At 39.8% G+C, this 23,291-nt stretch overlaps 1 protein-coding gene across 3 annotated transcripts in view; it reads right to left on the reverse strand.

Annotated features, from left to right (window-relative positions):
* Window positions 1-23,291, reverse strand: part of snrka (SNF related kinase a) — a 40,805-nt gene that overhangs the window by 11,181 nt on the left and 6,333 nt on the right. For 2 of the 3 annotated variants that reach the window (XM_072466897.1, XM_072466898.1), the window contains exons 2-4: window positions 16,980-17,703; window positions 4,668-4,809; window positions 2,514-2,726 (exon numbers count right to left, since the gene is read on the reverse strand). In XM_072466897.1, coding sequence (XP_072322998.1) covers window positions 2,514-2,726; window positions 4,668-4,809; window positions 16,980-17,568 — 944 coding nt within the window. In that variant the 5' untranslated portion in view covers window positions 17,569-17,703. The remainder of the gene's footprint in view (window positions 1-2,513; window positions 2,727-4,667; window positions 4,810-16,979; window positions 17,704-23,291) is intronic. The other variant, XM_072466899.1, reaches the window with a different exon arrangement.

The raw sequence follows: 23,291 nt of genomic DNA on the forward strand, positions 1-23,291 counted from the left end.
TATTTCCTCAAAGAACTTTAATAAATTAGTCAAACATTACTTTCCTTTCACAAAACCATGGTGACTCTGCCTGATCTTATGATTTTCTAAATACCCCATTTCCTCTTTAACATTTCCCCTTTGACAAATGTTAGGCTAACTGGCCCGTAGTTTCCTGCTGTCTCCCTCCTTTCTCGAATAAAGGTGACACATCTGCAATTGTTGAGTCCAATGGGATCCTTCCAGAATCTAGGGAATTTTGGAAGTTCACAGCTAATAGATCGATCTCTGCAGCCACTTCTTTCAGAACGGAGGATGAAAGTCATCCTGGTCCAGTTGATTTGGCAGACTTTAGTTCTTAGTTTTCCCAGTAACTTTTCCGTAGTGATTGTGATTATTTTAAGTTCCTTCCTCCCTTCAACCTCTTCATCTTTAACTGTTCTTGTTATTTTTTTGTATCTTCTACAGTGACAGATAGACACAAAATACATAGTCAATGCTTCAGCCATCTCCTTATTTCCTATTTTAATTCCCCAGTCTCACCCACTAAGTACAAATGCACATTTTAGTTACTCTTTTCCTTTTTAAATATTTGCAGAAAATCTTACTGTCTATTTTAATACTTCTAGCTAGCTTTCTCTCATAGTCCAATTTCTCCTTCACTTTTACAGTTGTTATTTGCTGGTTTCTAAGAGCTGTCTAATCTTATGACCTACCAATAATTTTTGCAGTATTGTACTATTTTCCCAATTTAATATTATCCTTAACGTCCTTAGTTAACCACATATGATGCGTCTTTTTTCGAACTTTGCTAAAAGTTATGAAATATCTCCTTAATTAAATGTCTGCCACTATCCCTCTCGTGTCCTCCCTTTTAATCTATTTTCCCAGTTCACTTTAGCCAACTCTTTTTCATACCCTTGTAATTTCCTTCAAGTTTAAGATACTAGATTTAGATCTGTACTTATCACTGCCAAACCGAATGTGAAATTCTGTCATATTAAAATCACTGTTACTAAGAGGCTCCTTTATTACGACTTCTACCTTCAAGGGACAGCTTCACCGTAGCGGAATTAAGCTATAACATAATATATAGACAGGTTAGGTGAATAGGCAAAACTTGGCAGATGGACTATAATGTAGGAAAATGTGAAGTTATGCACTTAGGTAGGAAGAATAAAGGAGCTGAATATTATTTAAATGGAGAAAACTGAAAAAAAAATAAAAACAGACAACTGCAGCAGAGGGGTTTGGGGGTCCTATTGCATAAATAACAAGTTCAGCAGGTAATTGGGAAGGCAAATGGAATGTTGGCTTTTATTTCAATGGGAATGGAGTTTAAAAATAGGGAAGTCTTGCAAAAACTATTTAAGGCACTAGTTACACCACACCTGGAATAGTGTGAACAGTTATGGAAAAATATACTGGCATTGGAGGCAGTCCAGAGGTGGTTCATTAGGTTGATCCCGGGTATGGAGGGATTTTGAGGTTAAGTAGATTGGGCCTGTACTCATTGGAGTTTAGAAGAATGAGGCAATCTTATTGAGACATATAGGATTTTCAGGGTGTTTGACCTGACTCAGAGTAGATTCTGAGAGGTTGATTCCCCCTGTGGGAGAGTCTAGGACCAGAGGCCATAATCTCACATTAAGGAGTCACCCATTTCAGACAGAGATGAGGAGAAATTTCTTCTCTCAAGAGGGTAGCGAAGCTGTGGAACTCTTTACCGCAGAGAGCTGTATAGGCTGGGTCATTAAGTATGTTCAAGGCTGATATAGACAGATTTTTAATCAGTAAGGGAATCAAGGGTATGGGGTTAAGGCAAGAAAGTGAAATTGAGGATAATTTCAGATCAGCCATGACCTCACTGAATGGCGGAACAGACTCAATGGGCCAAATGGCCTTCTATTTCTCCTACTTATAATTTTATAGTATATCTACGGTTATAAAACTGCTCGGAACCCCCACATCTGTCATGAATAAGCTAACCTATTCATTAATTCAGCTTTTCTGAAAATATGAAGCGAGTTGAAAATAAGTAAGGATATTCGATGGAGGCCATCAACTTTTTAAACTGTAGATGTGAAAGTTGATCGCAGTTTTAGAAAGTTCAAGTTTCACTGATTATATTTTTGTGGCTCCATGCTCCATTCTAGCTTTATTTTCTCATCTCTAGTCAGTTGTGAATACTTTAAATAAGGTTTATGGTAGTATAACTTTTAATCTGCTCTCCCACAATATTTCATACGTACCTCAAAGAACATTGTGATATACTCCAATTAAGTACATTTTTGTTGCGACTGCATTTCAATAGCCTTTAATCTTATTAAACAGGTTGTTTTCAGAAAAAAATACACAACTCAGAAACTGACATTGTGAGATACAAGTGTTAAACTCATCAATGCCAGAAATTAGACTGTGTATGTATTGTAAATGATGTGTAAATGATACCCTCCAGAAAACAAAGCCAGTATTGGCCAAGACTTGCGTTTTGTTCATCAGCGTTTTGTTCACCAGGTTTCCTCTGCACTTACTCAATAATGGTTTCTCGGTCTGCTATTTCACCAAGCACCATGCGCTGGATAATGCCATTGTGCTCCTCCTCAGAGAGGTTCTTGTAAGAGACAAGAGGGATGTTGCACTTGGTGGCAGGTGAGGGGTCAATTCCTAGTAGCCAGGGGTGGTCCTCAATCTCTTCCAATGAGGCTCTTCGCTTTGGATCTCTCTGCAGCATCCGATTAATAAGACTGTTGGAAAGTCATCAAATTAAACAGTTCAGAAACTTTGCCTTCAATTACTTAAATGAAACAATGGAAATACCCAAACATGGAGCAGCAGCACAGTACTTGGAACTACTGAAAATGGAACTAAATGTGAAAAATGCTTATTTATGACAAAATGAGACGGTGATGCCAATTAGATGTGACTCATGGTAACCCTTAAACTTTGTGTCCTACTTGCCTAAAGGACCTTGGCTCTCAGACCGGTTTGAGCAGATCTATCTATTTTATGCAGAATCTCTAAAGTGGGCAGCCATTCTGAAGATGGGCTGGCGGCTAATTTAAAGATGCCTGGAGTGAAGATGTGGGAGATGATTTCCACATTCTGCACACACAGACCACTGTTCTTGCCCTTCCTTACAGTTCCCCAGATCAGGGCAGCACGGTAGCATGGTGGTTAGCACAATTGCTTCACAGCTCCAGGGTCCCAGGTTCGATTCCCCGCTGGTTCACTGTCTGTGCGGAGTTTGCACGTTCTCCCTGTGTCCGCGTGGGTTTCCTCCGGGTGCTCCTGTTTCCTCCCACAGTCCAAAGACGTGCAGGTTAGGTGGATTGGCCAAGCCAAATTGCCCTTAAGTGTCCAAAATTGCCCTTAGTGCTGGGTGGGGTTACTGGGTTATGGGGATAGGGTGGAGGTGTGGACTTGAGTAGGGTGCTCTTTCCAAGAGCCGGTGCAGACTCGATGGGCCAAATGGCCTCCTTCTGCACTGTAAATTCTATGTAAAAACCCCCTTTGTGGAATTAACACAGAAGACAGGCCGAACCGGGATAGCAAAATTAAACTTGATGGAGCAGCGGGACAAAAAGTTTGATAAGCCTAGAGCTTTTTAAAATGGTAAACTTGATGTTACTGTTGTGCAGATTACAGGAATACCACTGTACAGAAAATATATAATTTTCAGACATATTAAAAATGGAATTTTCTAACAAAATTAATTCTGACGAGGACAGAACATCAGAGAAAATGTCGAGGCCCGTCATTTTTGGAATTAAAGGAAATATTTAATGTATGCTGCTTTTAAAAATGCATTAATGGGAAGAGACCCTCAAAAGGGTTGGAACTTCCTCATTTCCTGTCATCATTAGAATGTAGAGAACAGATGAAAAACTGACGTAATAAAACACATTGGTGCAATGCAATCTTGAATATTACTGTGCTTTAAAAAGATCTTGCTTCAGTTTAGCCACTATTCAAATATTAATACAAAGTGACAGGCAGATTGAAACATTTTAAATAACTTCCTCTTTACTCATTTACCAATTTAACCTTCCATTTTGCTTAGCATACTATTTGGCCCATTTCTTTAAGTAAGTTATTAAGGCTTTAACTTAAAATGCCCGTTTTCCTTTCCACTTGCTCTCTCCCACGGTGGATGGCTGGCTATTCGTACTGATGTTCAAACTTTACACTCACCACTGACAAAATAAACATTGCACTGGAGATGAATCATTTTACTTTAAGTTTCTCTCATTAGTGCTGGGAATCAGGCAAAAAAAAGGGGAACTGTAAGGAAGGGCAAGAACAGTGGTCTGTGTGTACAGAATGTGGAAATCATCTCCCACATCTTCACTCCGGGCATCTTTAAATTAGCCGCCAGCCCATCTTCAGAATGGCTGCCCACTTTAGAGATTCTGCATAAAATAGATAGATCTGCTCAAACCGGTCTGAGAGCCAAGGTCCTTTAGGCAAGTAGGACACAAAGTTTAAGGGTTACCATGAGTCACATCTAATTGGCATCTCAGTCTCATTTTGTCATAAATGACCATTTTTGAACTTTAATGCAGCTTATATTAAGTAGGTACAACTGTTCCAAATACAGAATCTTATTGTTAAATATATTTACATCACTTAAAAATAGAGATTGTATAGAAGCAGCCAACATGAAAAGGAATGTTGTTTCCACTTACTCCTTGCATTCTTTGGAGACACGGGATGGTACTGTATATCTGCAGTCCATTATCATGGTCAGTGTCTCACTGTCATTTGCTTCTTGAAATGGAGGTTGGCCACAAACCAACATAAACAGTATAACTCCCAGGCTCCAGATATCTGAAAAAAAGAGGCAGGGGTGGAAATCCTTAAAATGGAATTATACAATGGTCAGCACAGAATGAAGCCATTTAGCATATTGTATCTGTGCCAGCTCTCTGAAAGAGCAACTGGGGTTAGTCCCTCTCACCGCCCCTTTCCCTGAAGCCCTGCAAATTTTCTCTCTTCATTGTTTATCCAATTCACTTTTGATAGCCACGATGGAATCTGCCTCCACACATTGCAAAAGGATTTGCTGTTATAGGTCGTCGTTATTTCAATCACCTTACATCAGTGTTCTCTGGTGCTCGACTCTTCCGCCAATCAGTTCCTCCCCATCACTCTGTTTAGACCTCTCGTGATTTTGAACACCGCAATCAAACCTCCGCCCGCTCTTCTCTTTTCTAAAGGGAACAATCTCGGTAACGCCCATCTCTCCATGTAACTGAAGTCCTTCATCCCTGGAACCATTCATATAAACATTTTGTGTAACCTCCCTAAAGCTTGCTCAAGAGTGGTGCCTAGAATTGGACACAATAATTCAGTTGAGGCCAAACGAGTGTTTTGTAAGATTAGTTATAACATCTGGGCTTTTGCCCTTTTTTTATGCCTCTATTTATGAAGCCCAAGGTCTGTATGCCTTTTTAACTACCATCTCAGCCTGCCCATCCAAATTCAACAACTTTGTAGATACTCCCAGGTCTCTTCCCCCTGCAACAGTTTTAGAATTATATCCTGTATTTTATACTGTCTGTACTGGTTCTTCCCATCGAAATATATCACTTCACACTTCGCGGAATTAAATTTCATCTGCTATCTGTCCACCCATTCCCGCAGCCTTTTTATGTCCTCTTGAAGTCCATCACTATCCTCCTCACAGTTCACAATGTTTCCAGGTTTTGTGTCAAATGCGAATTTAAATTGAGCCCTGCACGCCCACGTCTAGGTTATCAATATATAATTCCGAAAAGTAGTTGTTCTAACATGGACTCCCTGGAAACCCAAAACAACAGCCGTTCACCACTATCCTGTTTCCGGTCACGCAGCCAAATTGCATGCATGTTGCCAATCTCTTTTATTCCAAAGGTTTTAACTTTGCTGGCAAGCCTGTTATGTGGCACTTTTATGAAATGCATTTAATCAAAAAAAAACTAAAATAGTGTGCATGATGCAAAACTATAAATGTACATTTAGAAAACAAGTTCTGACAGATGTTTTGGTTCGTTTGTCAAAATTTAAAATTCTACGCTTTACTTTGTGTGATATTTGCTTTAATACACATACTAGTATTATACCATTCTAATTGCAAACATTGTGAAGTTGCTCTAACAGTAATCATCACTGTTCCTAATTGGAAAATAAATTTATGTCAGAGGTGTGTTGAAATTTAAGGGCAGAGACAAATTAGTTCAGAAAATAAGCTCCCCACTCGTGGTAGATCCGTAAGCATCGGTACTTCAAGATAGTTCAAACCACACACTCCACATAAAAATCAAATTTGAAAAAATAAAATCTGCAACATAACTATTGTTGCAGCCATTCAAGTGGATACAGTATGAGAATTTGGACCACTGCCCATGCTAGCTAGCTCTCTTTTCCCTCTCAGGCTTTGATTTCAAGGTTCAAGTTATCTAATTCCCTCAAGTCGATTAGTGTTGCAACTCATTGAAGTGATTGGTGGTATTCATAAATAATCATTATTCCCCTGTAATTTCCAGGAGAAAGAAAATGAAGGGGTTGGATAGGGAGAATGCAGTGACTGTATAAAGGACCGTGCTGATCAACCTTCCCTCACTTGCAAGAACAAGAAACGATCAAGAGCTATAATGCTGCAGTAGAATGTTTAGCCTGCTTTCAAGAATGGCTGGATGAGGCCCTTCAGCAAATGCCCAGAGCTCCAAAGCCATATTAATGCATCTAGAAATAGTAAATTTCAGAATGTTATGGACATAATTACACTTAATGCCATCCATTCAGAACCTTTAGATGTTACAAACGAATAATGAAATGTATTATTTTGAGGGGGATTGTGAGGAGTAGGTTAGTATGTAGTGAATAAGTTCCACTCACCCATCACGCCTGGTCTTGGCTAGCACAACAGTATTGATTTTAAATGCCTCATCCTCATCTACAAATCCTTCCATATTTTGCCACCGAACACTGAAATGCGTACACCACTTCGCACAAAATGATCAGGAGCCACCCAAGATTGCTCAAATTCCTTCATTCAGTCAGTCAGTTTCATGGCACTTGTCAATTTACAAATGGTAGCTTTGAAAAACAAGCAATTTCAATTGCTCAGTTTTCTGCTGATCGCTTGTGCCCACTGGTACTTTGCTATTTTTTTTGAATCATTCACATGTAGTAGTGAATCAGTTACTCAATTGGTAACTTCATAGACATTTGCTTATTTCAGACAGTCAATCATTAAATTTTACCCAGGGTACACGTGATGTCTGAAGTGAGGTGCACGAGAGATGCCTCTGAAAACAATAGACTCATAGATAACAAGATTTAATTAGAACAGATGTCATGCTGTCCACAGGAAACCCAAATTAAACATCTATTTGACATTGATAATGTCTTAGTACTGATTTAGTTGATCATGCAACCAACTAAAATCCCTCTAATATTCTATAACATACAAGGTTTTATCGAAAGCATTGGGATCAGCTGTATACTTAAGCTGCTGATTCCTGTAAAACAAGCAAAGAAGAAATCTCTGTAAATCAGACTGTCAGCTTAAATAGGCAGTATTGTCATCCTAACTGGTAAAGACATCCCTTCTTCAATGCAGGCAGCTTTTGGTATTAGAGGCAATTAAAACTTATCTACTATTAATTACTCATTTCAGGAGCTGTAAGCCTGGTCAGTTAATAAATAGCATTCTCACTTCCCAATCAGAAAGTTGTGGGTTGAACCCTTACTATAATCCCAAACATACATTGGTGTTGGGAGTGCTGTACTGTTGAAGGTGCCATCTCAAATGAGATGCTAAATTCCATCTGGTTGCTCAGGTGGACATAAAAATGCCAGAGTGGCCTGGCCAACATTCCTCTGTAAATTGCCACAATGATCAACTAAACAACTGCACTTCAAAATATTGCTTCAGATGTAAAGAATTTTGGAACATTGCAAGGGCACAAAGCTCTAAACAAATGACATGTTTTTATTTAACGGAGACAGTGGGACAATCTATTATGTTGCCCATCGAGCTGGAAACTGACAGGATTTGTATTAGCTTCCCAGTTTACATCTCCAATTGAACCCACTTCACCCCTAACTGGTTTCATCTCCTATTGATGTCAATGGAAAGCAAAATCAACAGGCTGTAAAACTCACAGGAACTAGGAATATAAGCCCTTCAAGCCTTTTCCACCAATAAGATCATGACTGATCTTCTACCTCAAGATGTGGAGATGTCAGCGTTGCCGCTCAAATCCACCATCCCCATAATCCTGCAATTTATCGTTTTCAATATATTCATCAATTCAGCATTCATAGCTCTCTGCGGTAGAAATTCCTACGGTTCACAATCCTTAAGAATTTTTTCTTTATCTCAGTCCTAAATTCCTTATTCAGAGGACGTGATCCCTAGTCCTAAACTCACTAACCAGGGGAATAATCTTCCCTGCATCTATCATGCCATGCTCCTTAAGAATTTTATGTTTTAACTAGGAGGAGGCTAATTCAGTTCAGTTTCCCCAGTGCTGATTAGGTTAAAATTACCTCCCTTATCTCTGTCCTGGGTGCAAAAATAGTTTGATTTCTATAAGCTAAGGGAGCTAAGCCTGTACCACGTAGCTAGAAAACCAAGTCCTTTCCCACAGAGCACCAATGAAAGCTTCAGGCTACTGGTCTGTCTGTACAGAAGCTCGTCAGATATCATAACCCTTGGTAGTTACCCCTTTTAAAACAATTATCCCAAAGTTGCACCGCTTACAATTCATACACGTGTATACACCTGACACCAGACTCCCAAAGCAACTCTCAGTCATGGTAGGAAATTCCCAGGAGGACAGCAGAAACACTTCAGGGATGGCCTCAAAAGCTTCCCTAGAGAGGTCAAACATTCCTGCTGACTCATGAGAGCCCCTGGCCTGTGACCAACCAAAATAGAGAAAGTTATTTTGGGAAGGCAGTGAACAGATTGAGAGACTTCATCGGGTACATGCAGAGGTGAAGTTGAGGCATTAGAAGATCAGACCTCCAAACAACCCAGCTACCTAACTCTTCAAGCACCATCTGCACCCTGCAGTCTCCAGATCACAGATTAGACTCATCTGTCACCTCAGAATCCACCAAACTGGAGTGGAAGCAAGTCATCCTCAAACCTGGGTGACCAGCAGAGGACAGTATTTAAAAAATAAATTTAGAGTAACCAATTTTTTTTTTTCCCAATTAAGGGGCAATTTAGCGTGGCCAATCCACCTAGCCTGCACATCTTTGGGTTGTGGGGGTGAGTCCCACGCAGACACGGTGAGAATGTGCAAACTTCACACGGACAGTGACCCAGGGCCGGGATCGAACGTGGGTCCTCGGCACCGTGAGGCAGCAGAGCTAACCACTGCATCACCATGCTGCCCAAGCCTAGGACAGTTATACAGATGTTCACACTCCTTTCAAACAATATGAAAGGTTGGGAGACCATAAAGTTAGGCGCAGACATTTTGATGAAACAAAAGTCGTCTCGGGTGAATGTAAAGGATTGATGTGACTATTCATTCAACAGGTGAGATCTCCCTGGTGCCCTGGTCAATATTTATCCCTCAACCATCATTACTAAAACACACAGGGCAGCACGGTGGCATAGTGGTTAGCACTGCTGCCTCACGGTGCTGAGGTCCCAGGTTCAATCCCGGCTCTGGGTCACTGTCCGTGTGGCGTTTGCACATTCTCCCCGTGTTTGCGTGGGTTTCGCCCCCACAACCCAATGATGTGCAGGCTAGGTGGATTGGCCAAGCTAAATTGGCCCTTAATTGGAAAAAAAATTGGGTACTCCTTTTAAATTACTAAAACACAGAATATCTGATTTTTTTTTTAAATTGCACTGCCGTTTGTGGGGTCTGCATGTGAAAATCGGCTGCTATGTTTTCCTATATCATACTTTAAAAGTACCTCACGGATTGTAAAGCACTCAGAAGTCCTGAGGCACTATAGAAATGCAAGACTTTGTTTTCTTTCATAAGATAGAAAAGGCTTGGAATATGAATGGAGCTTATTTAAGTTTGTATTCTAGTTTAATCGGAGAACAACTTCACGAATCAAGCTCAGCTTTAAAATATTCAGGGAAGTGGACAGCACGGTGGCGCAGTGGTTAGCACTGCTGCCTCACGGCACTGAGGTCCCAGGTTCGATCCCGGCTCTGGGTCACTGTCCGTGTGGAGTTTGCACATTCTCCCCGTGTTTGCGTGGGTTTCATCCCCACATCCCAAAGATGTGTAGGCTAGGTGAATTGGCCACGCTAAATTGGCCTCTTAATTGGAAAAATTGATTTGGGTGGAGGAGGGAGGATGGGAGGAAGGAAGGCGGCGGGAGGGGGGGGGGGGCACCAGGTTAAAGTCCAACAGGACTTAAAAATTAAAATTAAATAAAATTTTAAAAATATTCAAACACTCTGCTTCCACTGCCTTTTGAGGAAGAGTTTTAGAGGTTCACGAGCCTCAGAAAAAAAATCTCATCTGTCTTGAATGAGCCTTTTATGTTGCCTTTTAAAAATGATCCCCTAGTTCTAGATTCTCCGACAAGAGGAAACATCAGTTTTACAGACGCCCTAACGCCCCTCAGGATCCTAAAGGTTTGGATCAAATCGCCTCTTACTCTTCTAAACTCTAGCGGATACAAACCTAATCGGCCTTACCTTTCCTTGTAAGACAACCTGCCCATTTCTGGTATTAGTCCAGTAAAACGTGTCTGAAGGAGACGAACACTGTAGACAATACTTACAGATGTGGTCTCACCAATGCCCCGTTCAACTGATGCACAACTTTCCTACCTTTGGAATAAATTCCCCCAACAATAAATGATAACATTCTATTAGCTTTCCTAATTACTTGCTGTACCTGTTATACATGCACTAGGCCACCCAGATCCCTCTGCACATCCAAGCTCTGCAATCGTTTTTATTCTTCCGGCCAAAATGGACAATTTCACATTTACCACATTATACTCCATTTGCCAGATTTTTTGCTTATTTAATCTATGTCCTTTTGTAGCCTCTTATGCCCTCTTCAAATACAACTCTTATGCCCTCAGCAAATTTAGCAACCATACCGTCAGTCCTTTCAATCCCTTCATCCAAGTCATTTATATAAATCTTTTAAATTTGATGACCCAGCACTGATCTCTGTGACACACCACTCGTCACATCCTGCCAACTAGAAAAGACTCACTTATACGTACTCTTCTTCCTGTAGCTGGCAAGGCCAACCTTGACTGTCCATCCTAATACAACTGAGTGGCTTGCTGGGTAATTTCAGAGGGCTGTTAAGGGTCAGCTACATCGCTGTGGGTCTGGAGTCACATCAAGGCCAGACTGGGAAAGGACAACAGATTTCCTTCCCTAAAGGACATTAGTAACCCAATGGGTTGCGATAATGGTTGAACCATGTCATAAATGCTCCTTCTGTAGCCATCAAGTCTTGGAGTGGGAATTGAACCTGGAGCTTCTGGGGTGCTTTCTACTAAGCCCCAATACCCTAGGATCCAGTGAATTGCTGTACACAATGAGGTTTGACTGCTAAGAACGTAGCTCGATTCAAGTACAGACCAATGGGATGAAATTCTGCTCAGTCAGTTTGCACAGCCCAATGAGTTTTGCAGTTTAAAATTTAGCTCCTGGTGTTAACTGACACTAATTGCAAATCTGACTCAAGAAAAGCACAGAATAATTAAAGTTATGATTTTCTAAGTTAAAGGGCTCAAACACGTTATCGGGACAGAGTAAATGGAGCTATATACTCTGCCCGTGTTAAAATTGACCTGCAAGTGTATAATGCTGACAATTTAGCTTACAAGCTTAAAAAGACATTAATGCACCTGATATTAAAAATTGAGCACTGTATACCAAAATCAGAACAGATTAATTTCTCGACATGCAAAGATTTTGAAAAATATTTTCAGAATGTTAGATAACCAGTTGTGTAGGTTGTATTCAGTATTCTCTCCTCAGATACGTAGTCAGGAACACCCATGGCAATTTAACAAGTTAGAACAGCAATGCACCACAAGAACAGACTCATGCTTACTGTAGCTAACCCACCTCTAATAACTATACATGTAGTACATTCCAACCACACCTCTAACAATACCTCAAACAGGGTATTTTGCAACAGGGAAATTAAAGTTACACCATGTGAAACTCCCAGGTTCTGGAGAAGGTGGCTCTTCCACATATGTAAGCTAATCACTCAGGTTTTGTAATTCACTATTTGACACCAACAGCTCCTTTGAGTGCTTTCAAAAAATAGTTTTACCAAAATTCACTGCCCATAGTCCGCATTTTTTATTTATGCTCCTGATTAATGCCAGACTCCAGCAAGTGCCTTCCCAGTTTCAATAGACTGTTTGACAGTAGAGAATAAATTGAGTTATAAACTGAAGTCTACACGTGCAGTACCACCAGGTATTACCAAATATCAATCAGTACTTTAATTCTCTTACTTTTAGTGTCCAATAGTCACATTGGTTGAGCTCAGCTAATTCAACAGAGTAGTGATAAAGAAGCATTTGCTACTAAATAACCAAATAACTGGTTTTAGTAATTAAAGCTGTCGCCTTCCAATCTGTCTGGCTCAACTATTCACTGAAGAAATAGAGCCAGTTAAATAACAAATGATTGCATCTGCGTTCCTATTTACAGTGGAACTGTGGATTTGACTGCTACAAAAGATATTCGCACACAAGCTTTCTGTGGCAAAAGCTGGCTACTTAGGTGCCTGATTAAGTAATTTAAAAAAGGTAACACACCAACACTGGGTGTTTATCTCAATACTAATTCACAGGCTGTATACATGTGCCCTTTAACCTTTTGTGTATTTGAAAAATGGTAACAGAAAGAAAAAGAGGATGTTTTATGATCGTTGTGGGTTCCTTGGTTACCAAATGGTAGTAGATACGTTAAATAAATATACAAGTCAACGTACTTGCCAAAGCAACACCTATGGCTAGTTAGCAATATCTGTAGGGACAACATTGTTTCAATCCTCTACGTAATTACCATGCAGCAAGTAATTTATTTGCACCTTTGCAATAGAACAGTTGTACAACTGGACACATTGTGGTCTCAAAAAGGCTGCAAAGAAACCGAAGAGAGAAATTAGATGTATTCAACACCAAAAAAACTAGCGCTTTCAAAAATTAGTTTTACCAAAATTTACTGCCCCTAGTCCACATCTTTTATTTATGCTCCTGATTGATGCCAGACTCCAGGTAAAGTGCCTTCTCGGAGGACAGCTAGTTTATTTACTAAGCAAACACATGTAGAAAAATCGGAATAAGGATATTATCTGGATAGGTTTTAAAGCACTCTTTGGTTTTGAAATACCCTAAATTTCAGGTCCACTCAGCCTATTCTCACAGATGTAGTCAGAAACACCTATGGTATTTTAACAAGTTAGAACAGTCATGCAGAAGTGACTCACACTGTCACTATCGCACCTCTAATAAAACACAACTGTAGTACATTCCAACCACACCTCTAACAATACCATTAAATGAGGTATTTTGCAACAGGGAAATGAAAGTTACACCATGTGGAACTCCTACATTCTGGAGAAGGTGGCGCTTGAGCATGTCAGCGAATTACTCAAATTTTGTATTTCACTCAGATATTGGACACTAACATCTCCTTTGAATGAGCATGTAAGTACCCAATACCCTGCCCCTAAATAGCATATCTGCACCTCACAATCTTTGTTAATGGCACATGGCTAGTGAGAGGCAAGATGCAACTTTTGCAAATACTGCAAGGAAATAAATCCCTTGAGCCTATCTCTGTACCACATGATTTTCACTAACCCATCAGATCAGCAGGGTAAGAGAGCCGTGGGAGGTTATTAAAATGATTTTAGGCATTCAGGTTATGAGAAGGGAACACTGATGTAACAGGCTAATTAATACAAAAGATGGAAAGATCGAAGATAGACTACCCAAGTGGGGACTATTTGGGTAGAGGAGAGCTGGTTTATTTATTAAGCAAATACACATACAGAAATCAGATTAAGGATATTATCTGGATAGTTTTTAAAATACTCTTTGGGTTTTGAAATACCCTAATCTTTCAGGATCAAATACGAAGCTGGTGAACCAAGTTTGAAATGACACAGTACTACCTCCCAGACAGGGCACTTCATTGTCCAATGGCAGGTATATAATTTCACTAATAAGCCATGGAAATCATTCGATAGGGCATATTTATCATATCATTTACAATTAGATACACATATCTACCTCCTTTTTTGAAGAAATTGACAACGTAATTATTGTTTTTGCTAAGAGTCCGCCTACACATCCACTAACCTGCAGAATTTTCCACTTTTCTTACCTGAATTGGAGGATCGTTAATTTTAAACTTCTCGCTGGTAGTTTGTGCTCAATCGCTATCAAAAACTCTGCTTATATCTAATAATAATTTTTATTGTCACAAGTAGGCTTACATTAACACTGCAATGAAGTTGCTGTGAAAAGCTCCTAGTCACCACATTCCGGCACCTGTTCGGGTACACGGAGGGAAAATTCAGAATGTCCAAATTACCTAACAGCACGTCTTTCGTGACTTGTGGGAGGAAACCGGAGCACCCGGAGGAAATCCACGCAAACACGCAGAGACACAGATAGTGATCGAAGCCGGGAATTGAACCTGGGACCCTGGAGCTGTGAAGCAACAGCGCTACCCACTGTGCCACCGTGCTGCCCAGTACAAGTATCTGCATTTTAAAGACTTGGGTCGTGATCCATTTTTTTCGCGAATGAAAGCAGGTCTACACCAGGACACTCTCAAGGCCCATGAAACATCCTTTACTTCCATACCCAAGAACTCAGCAATCTTACTCCTTGCTGTACACCACTCAAATTCGTAACTTATACTACATATAGTAGTATAAGATCAATGGTAAATACACAGCAAAATTAAGTTTCATCTTTGATCATTTTATATTGCAAGTAAGTGCACAGCTAAAGTGTGACTCCTTCGGTTTTACTTTCTTGATCAGAATAATCTGTGGTTGAGTTTATGGTCAACTAACCCAGCAAAAGAACTGGAAAAATTGCCCAAAATGTATTTTACGAGTGAAAGACAGCAAAGAGATGTAACAGAAAAAGAAGTGCCCTCAGGTCACCACCAGAAACAGCCATTAGAATTAAACAGATGCATGATTCAGAGAGTGACCTTCATACAAAACTGTGGTTCTCTCAGCATGGAGATATTTTTACCCCTGATTGCAAGACAAAATGATGAAGGGCGGCTGGGTCCAACTACAAAAGGCCAGAGATTACTCTTTGTTTTTGGATATGAGCCACAGAAGATAATTGTAACCTTGCAGAAATGACGGGCTGCATTCTCCAATTTTGGGGCTCTGTCCGGAGGATCCATGGCGTTTTACATGGGAAAAATTGGTGCGACCCCAGCACCGATCCTCCAAAGAAGTTTTAACGATTTGTGTATCAACACAATGTGCTTGACAGGTGCAAAATATTTATGAAGTTATACAGGAAGAGATGGAGAGACACCTATGTAATCTCTACATTCAAAGAAGTAATTCAGAACCAGGAAACCACAGGCACATGAATTTCACTTCAATTATAGGCAAATTGCTCAAAGGTATTATTAGAGATATGCTATATCACATATCATAGAAAGAGCAAGGTTTTTTTTCCGTAATCCTTCAAAAAGGATTACCAATTTCAACAATCGCATCAAATTTTTCAAAGCAGTAACACAATTGATAGATATCCAGTGATCATTGTGTATCTTGATTTCCATAAAGGGCTTTCTTTCATAAAGCCTTTCACGAGAGGTTGCTAAATAATATTCCATCTTGAGATTGCTGGGCAAACCCAGGGTTTGATAATAAAGCGATTGCATTCACATACAAGGTAGTTATTAATGGTAGCAGCTTTGCGTAGGGAGCTGGCAACTAGCGGAGTCTCACAGGAATCTTCATTAAGCCAGTTTCTCTTCATTTGTACTAAAACTCTGGATGCAGAACGTAAAGATGCATGTGGTAGTTGGTACCTTAGACAAATTAAATAACCTGCAACAGGATCTAGATGCATTGGGTAAATGGGTCCAGTGTATGACAGAGGTCTTCAAAGGTAAGCAAGAGCCACACAGTGCACTGGATTGGGTTAATACCATGGTAAATAAACGGCATGAGGTTGGCTGCTCAAGACTGAAAAGAATGATTTGGAACACTATCAGTATTATATAATACCATTGAGTTCTTCTTGCCTTGTACAAGACCTTTGTCCAGTTAGATCTAGAATACTGTCCCCTGTTTTGGTACCTTCATTGTGACAACATATTAAGGCATGAAGTCAGCCATTTGATTCATACAGAGCTTTAGTTATCAGTTTAGGAAGTGCTAGGGGCATAAATTAGAATTTTAAAATAATGAAGGGACAGATTATGTGAGCTAGATGGGCGTGAGATGATCAGAGGCATCAGTACAAATTATAAAGGCACATAGTTAGGCAAGTGTAGATTTGTTGCAAGCCTTGAGAAGTAACTGCGTGGGTTCTTCCAAGTGGAAGGAAGTTGCATGCTACAGAAAGTAAATGAGTTAAGCGGTATCAGTGACATCAGTCATCACGGTTAACTGGAGCTTGCTTTACTGCATTTGGGGAGTGAGATTATTTTTCCTATATTAGCGCACAGATAGTTTAACTTTCAGAAGAACGAGTGGGTGCAGGAGTAGGCAGCCGTGGGTTGCATCATATCATGGAAGGATGGATGAACAAATGATTTTTTTTAATGTCCTCTATTTCTACATATTTGTATATAATTGGGAAAATTTTAAAAAGCACCATTTCAATGTAGTATCAATTCAACATTAACAGATACTAGGAGCAATTTAACATTTGCAGATAGCTACAGCATTGTCATCTAAGCATGTAAAAGTGATCCCATTTATATTATCAAAAAAGAAGTTTGATGACTATATCTCAAAAACCCATATTTATAATGAACATACCTACTGCAGGCGCATCATACTCATCGCCGAGCAGAATTTCTGGGGCAGAATATGCAAGTGACCCACAGCTTGTTGTTAACTTCTTTCCAGGTTGAAACTTGTTGCTAAACCCAAAATCTGTAAGTTTTACAATTCCTTGTTGTTCAAAGAAAACCACATTTTCTGGCTTCAGGTCTCTGTGAACAACATGTAGCTTATGGCAATAAGATATTGCATGCACTATCTGTGCAAAGTATTTCTTTGCTAGATCTTCACTAAGACCATCTTCATGTTTCATGATGTAATCAAACATATCACCTCCATCTCCCAGTTCCAGAATAAGATATAGTTTGGTCTGAGTGTCAATCACTTCATACAGACGGACAATGTTGGGATGTTGCACCAGTTTCATGCATCGTACCTCCTGGAACAAATGCCCTGTCGCTACAGAGTCCAGTTTTGTTTTATCAATGACTTTCACTGCTACTTTTTCTCCAGTGAAAACGTGGCGTGCAAGTTTCACAACAGCAAAGTGACCCCTGCCTAATGTTTTATCCAAATCATATAGCCCCGCAATTTTTCCATCATATCCACGTTTAAAACCTGCCATGCTGTTTTCAGAACTGGAACCAGAACATAAGATGTTTATATCCAGTATCGGATAAAATGTGCCAATATGCTATTATTTCAAAAAGTCCATCACAGACAAAGAACCCATTTTCCCCGCTGTTTAATAAGATGAATCCTGCAATACAAAAGAGGAAAACATTAGCTTCACTTGTGTTGGAATACAAGAATACAGCACTAAAGTGCAAATCACAATCTATGTACACATGAAAAAAATCTTTTCAATTCTCATATTTACAGAAAATAGAATGTGATTACAGCACTCTGCATGAATTACCTTATTGTAACTCAAGCAAAAAATAAAACATTCAATGCCATCCTGCTTCTCAAATAATTGTATTTCTGAAAACAGGAGAATTTACAGAATTCGCAATTTAAAACTTTGGAATAACCTGATCAAAGTTTAATTTTGAACCTTGCTAACAGTGCAAACTGGGCTAAGAGAAACTACATGGAACATCGTTAAGTATCTCAACTGTGCAGGGGTACGAAGGCAAAGTTAATTATCTACCGTGAAATTCTGCCAGAAATTATTGGACAATTGCAAGTGAAGAAAGATACACAAACCCCCTTACAAATGCTGTAACTGCAGGAAAGAAGGTTAAATATTACTCAAACACGTCAATGTTGCAAGATAATGGGACCCATGCAAGATTCCAAATCAGCCTGTATATAGTTTAACAGTGCGAGACTACATCTACATCAAGAGACAACGTTACTTCCTACTGTTCACTGGCTTTGGAAGCATGGAAAATTTACTGCGCAGGAGGCCATTTGGCCCATTGTGTTTAGGCTGACGGAAAAAAGTTATCCAGTATGAGCTGCACGATAGCACAGCGGTTAGCACTGTTGCTTCACAGCGCCAGGGACCCGGGTTCGATTCTCGGCTTAGGTCATTGTCTGTGCGGAGTCTGCACGTTCCCCCCCACCCCCCCTGTGTCTGCCTGAGTTTCTCCCGGGTGCTCCGGTTTCCTCCCACAAGTCCCGAAAGGCATGCTTGTTAGGTGAATTGGACATTCCGAATTCTCTCGGTGTACCCAAACAGGCAACTGGGGAATTTTCACAGTAACTTCACTTCAGTGTTAATTTACGCCTACTTGGCTGTTCACATATTTTGGGCCTGTCTGAAGCTGGAGGGATTCCGGCAGGGTTTTGCTGATGTGATGTCTGAGGTTCTGAGGGTGAAGGTGGTCTCGAGTCCAGAAGTGGCAATTTTTGAAGTGTCGGAAGACCTGGGAGTCCAGAGGGTGAGAGAGGCCGACGTTTTGGCCGTTGCGTCATTGGTAGCCCGGAGATGGATTTTTTTGGGATGGAGGGACTCGGGGCCGCCGAGCCCAGGGCAGTGGGTAAGGGGCCCCGTGGAATTCCTCAGGTTGTAAAAAATCAAGTTTGCCTCGAGAGGGCCTGTGGAGGGGTTTGCCCGGAGATGGAAACCATTTATTGATTTCTTCCAAGATAGTTAAGTCAACCGGAGGAGGGGGGATTAAACAAAAAGGAGGCTGAGTGGGTGGAGGGTAATAGCAGGGAGGGTGGGGTGGGGGGTGTTGGTCATTTGTTATAAGATTTCCTGTTTGTTCGCTTTTTGGTTGTGATATATATATATTATATAATAAATGCCTTAATAAAAATATTTTTTTAAATGTAAGCCTACTTGTGACACTAATAAAGTTGATTATTATTCACTTTCTAGCTCTTGGTCCCTAGCCCTATAAGTTATGGTACATCAAATGCACATTAAAAAAAAAAAATTCCAATTAAGGCCATTCCATCTTACCCTGCACATCTTTGGGGGTGAAACCCACGCAGACACAGGGAGAACGTGCAAGCTCTACACGGACAGTGACTCTGGGCCGGAATCGAGCCCAGGTCCTTGGTGCCGTGAGGCAGAAGAGCTAAACACTGCACCACCGTGCTGCCCTCAAATGCATATTCAAGTTTTTACAAATGTGTTAAGGGTTGCTGCCTCTGCTACTCTTTTAGGCAGTGAATTCTGGACCCTGAACCTCAAGTGAAAAGACTTCCTCAACTCTGTCCCAATCCTTCTGTCAATTACTTGAAATCTATGTCCACTAGTTATTGACCTCTCAAGGAAATAGGTCCTTCCTTTCAACTGTCTAGGGCAGGATGCCTCAATTAAATTTTCCCTCATCCTTTTCTGTTCAAAAGAAAACAATTCCAGCCTATACAACCTTTACTCATAGCTAACATTCGCCATTCCTGGCAACATCGTAAATCTCCTCTGTACTCTCACATCCCGGTAATATGGCAAGAACTGCAGGCAGTACTTCAACTGTGGCCTAATTAGTGCTTCCCCTTTTCACTACCGAATATCTGTCACTCAAAAACAGATTCTAAATTTACATTGGAATTTCAAAACATGGTCAAAGATATAAAAATTATAGGATTTGTAGCTTAATGCCACTAACAAATCACTAACCTTTATAAAAAACATGCTGACACCACTCATCTAAATTTTCTAGAATTACCAACTTAGATCTACAACACGAGGCGGCACGGTGGCGCAGTGGTTAGCACTGCTGCCCCTCGGCACTAAGGATCTGAGTTCAAACCTGGCCCCAGATCACTGTCTGAGTGAGTTTGCACATTCTCTCCGTTTCTGCGTGGGTTTCACCCTCATAACCCAAAGTTGTGCAGGGTAGGTGAATTGGCCACGCTAAATTGCCCCTTAATTGGGAAAAAATAATTGGGCACTCTAAATTTTTTTTTTTTTTTTTAAATTTAATCTACAACTGACTTAAAGTGTCATCAACGTGCTAACAATGAATAATATGTACCATGATACCAAAGACAAAGAAATACTTTAAAATTCCCTCATGTACATTAGGTTCTACTGTTTCCACATCATATTTCCTCTTGGTTTCCTTTACGGCCAATGTCAGCATCAATGATCACTTTAAATAACTTCCTACATTGCTGCTTAAATTAAATAGTTTGGACATTAAAGCCTTTAGTATAAAAACTAAAAGGTGTACCATTCCCCAATTTGAATCAAGGGCAGGCTTCAAACACGAGATTCATAGGCTGAATAATTCTTGACAAATTAAGATTTTGCAGTTCATTACCAAAATTTTAAGATAATTTTTCAATGACTTACTTGAGTTATCAGAAATGTACTTAAATGTGAAGAACTGCCTGCCTACACCTATGCAAAGCTCAGCTAGGTAGGGCACCACACAGTTAGTTCTAATTTTGTACTTCAACGTCTAGCTGAAAAGCTTTAGTGAAGAGGGCAGAAGTCAAATTAAGAACAAGTTCATCACATAGGTGTCACTGTTTTTTTTTTGAAGGCTAGTGCAACATCACCACAAAGCATCATATCATTAAAATGATCGGCTAAAATTATTTTCACTGCAGCCTGTTATAATATTTCATGTGTTATGCTTCCAAACCTAAATTGGGATAGATGCAAGGAATCTTTCAGAACAAGATTAGAAAGTATATTGGAAGGAAACTGTTCAATTTGGCACTGGGGTGTACTTGTAAGTTCTATGGTGAAGGGCTGATGAGACTTGGTCTATAACCAAACGTTAAAAAAAAGTAACAAATATTGACAATCTAATTCAGTAAAGCAGATAAATATTTTGTGTATTGAATCCAAAACTAAATAAAAACGATTTTCATAATTTGATGCTTAAAAATAATACATGCATATGCAAGCACATGTATGACTTAAACATATGCAGTTGGCTTTATGATAGATGTGTGTTACGGTGACCATTAAGTCAGCATTCTTAGATCAAAGGTTAATGAGTAATCGGATGTGTGTGCGTGTCCAACAGTGCTGGAACCACTGTCCTTTGTCAATATTTTCTTCTTAGAGTTATAGAGGTCTATACAGCACAGAAAAAGCCCTTTGGCCCATTGTGTCTGCACCAGTCAAAAACAACCTAACCCCACCTAGCCTGAACATATTTGGGTTGTGGGGGTGAGACCCATACAGACACAGGCAGAATGTGCAAACTCCACACGGACAGTGACCCAGGGTCGGGATCAAACCCTGGTCCTTGGCGCCGTGAGGCAGCAGTGCTAACCACTGCCACCATGCTGCCTTTAGACTGGGATTTAAGCAAGATTTTGTAAGCCAATTTTATAGATGCGTGATTTAGAAACTTTTAAATTTCTGTCATGTTTTTCTCAACTACAGCTCCGCATTCACTTATTTCTGTTCATTTTCTACACCCACATAAAAGATAAGTCACTCTATCACTTTGTAATACACAGCTATCGGGAAGGAAATGGTTTTGTCACCCAAGAAAGTTATCTTCACACTTAAAGCAAGGTTTCACATTCTTTCCCAAGAATTTTAGCCTGAAGCTTGTGTAGTGAAAAACTCACTTTAAATATAAACTTCCGCACTTAGGCAAGTGGCAAACGGTCTTGAAACATGTATCAGAAGATACTACAGTTAGCAATAGAATGAGAGGTTAGTGTTAAACTAGACAGCAGTATTCATGCCAAATATTAGGTAACTAATAGCTGGTCAATTCAAAACAGTTTGCCAGCCAAATAGTACAGAATAAAAAAAATTAAAATGCACTTTGGAAATAAGTTTACAAAGTTCAATAGGAAAAACCCTCAAATGCCACATCTCCATTTCAAATCAAAGTCACTGTCAAGCAACAACTGAAAAATGTGCAATGCAAAACACTACTGGCTAAGCAAAAAACTCAAGCTTTACTATCATTTGATATTTGTTAATTAAGATAGTAATACATTTTGATGCTTCTCAACTTGATCCTGATGGTTGCAGGATCATCCATCTGGCCCAAACCTGTTAATTTAACTTGTTCAGCTTAGCGATTTCTCTTCAGTCTATGTATTTTGCATGTACTTTTAGATTTTACAAGCTTTCCATTTTCACAAGTTCCTTTACTTTGTCCCGCATTTTCATATGCTCTGTTTCAAATTAAATGTTAACACTGATACCCCAACTCCCTGCTTGGGTGTACATTAGCCCTATATATTTTAGGAAGAACACTCACAGGAAACCTGGTGTCATCACTGAGATTTTTAGTATAAAAAGTTGGAATAGACAAGAAGCATTTGTTGATTGTTTTTTAAATAAAGAACACAAGAATGGTGGGTGGGAAACAAAATTATTTCTTGAAGATTTGACAATCACTATGGTCCTGGAGTAACTTTGAAAGCAAAATGAACACGACTACAGTAAGCCAACTAATGATAGGAGCTGAAGGAGAGAAGATAAGTGTGATGTTTATATTTTGAAATCAAATACCCAATTATTCATATATAAACAGTAGAAAATTCTTGAAGACGTTTATCACTATTCAAACTTGAAGGGACGTACTGAACAAATATTCAGAATTGAAATACTTCGCCTGATTAACCCCAAGTAATGCTGGAAAAATATTTGGTAAAGATTTAAATTAGCTTAATCTAAATAAGTGGAAAAAGCTATCCCCCAATTTACAATAACTTGCACTTGTATAATAGTAAAACATACCAAGGCACTGCACTGGAGCACCAAACAAATTTAACACTCAGCAACAGGAGGAGATATAGGACAGGTAACCAAAAACTAGGTCGGAGGCAAGTTTAAGCAGTGTCTTAAAAGGAGGGAGAGGCAAAAAAAGGTTTAGGAAAGGAACTCCAGAGCTTAGACCCTATGCAACTGAAGATATGGCCACCAATGTTACAACAATGGAAAACAGAGATTCACACAAA

Source organism: Scyliorhinus torazame, chromosome 11 (genome assembly GCF_047496885.1).
Source record: "Scyliorhinus torazame isolate Kashiwa2021f chromosome 11, sScyTor2.1, whole genome shotgun sequence".
Taxonomy (NCBI): Eukaryota; Metazoa; Chordata; class Chondrichthyes; order Carcharhiniformes; family Scyliorhinidae; genus Scyliorhinus; species Scyliorhinus torazame.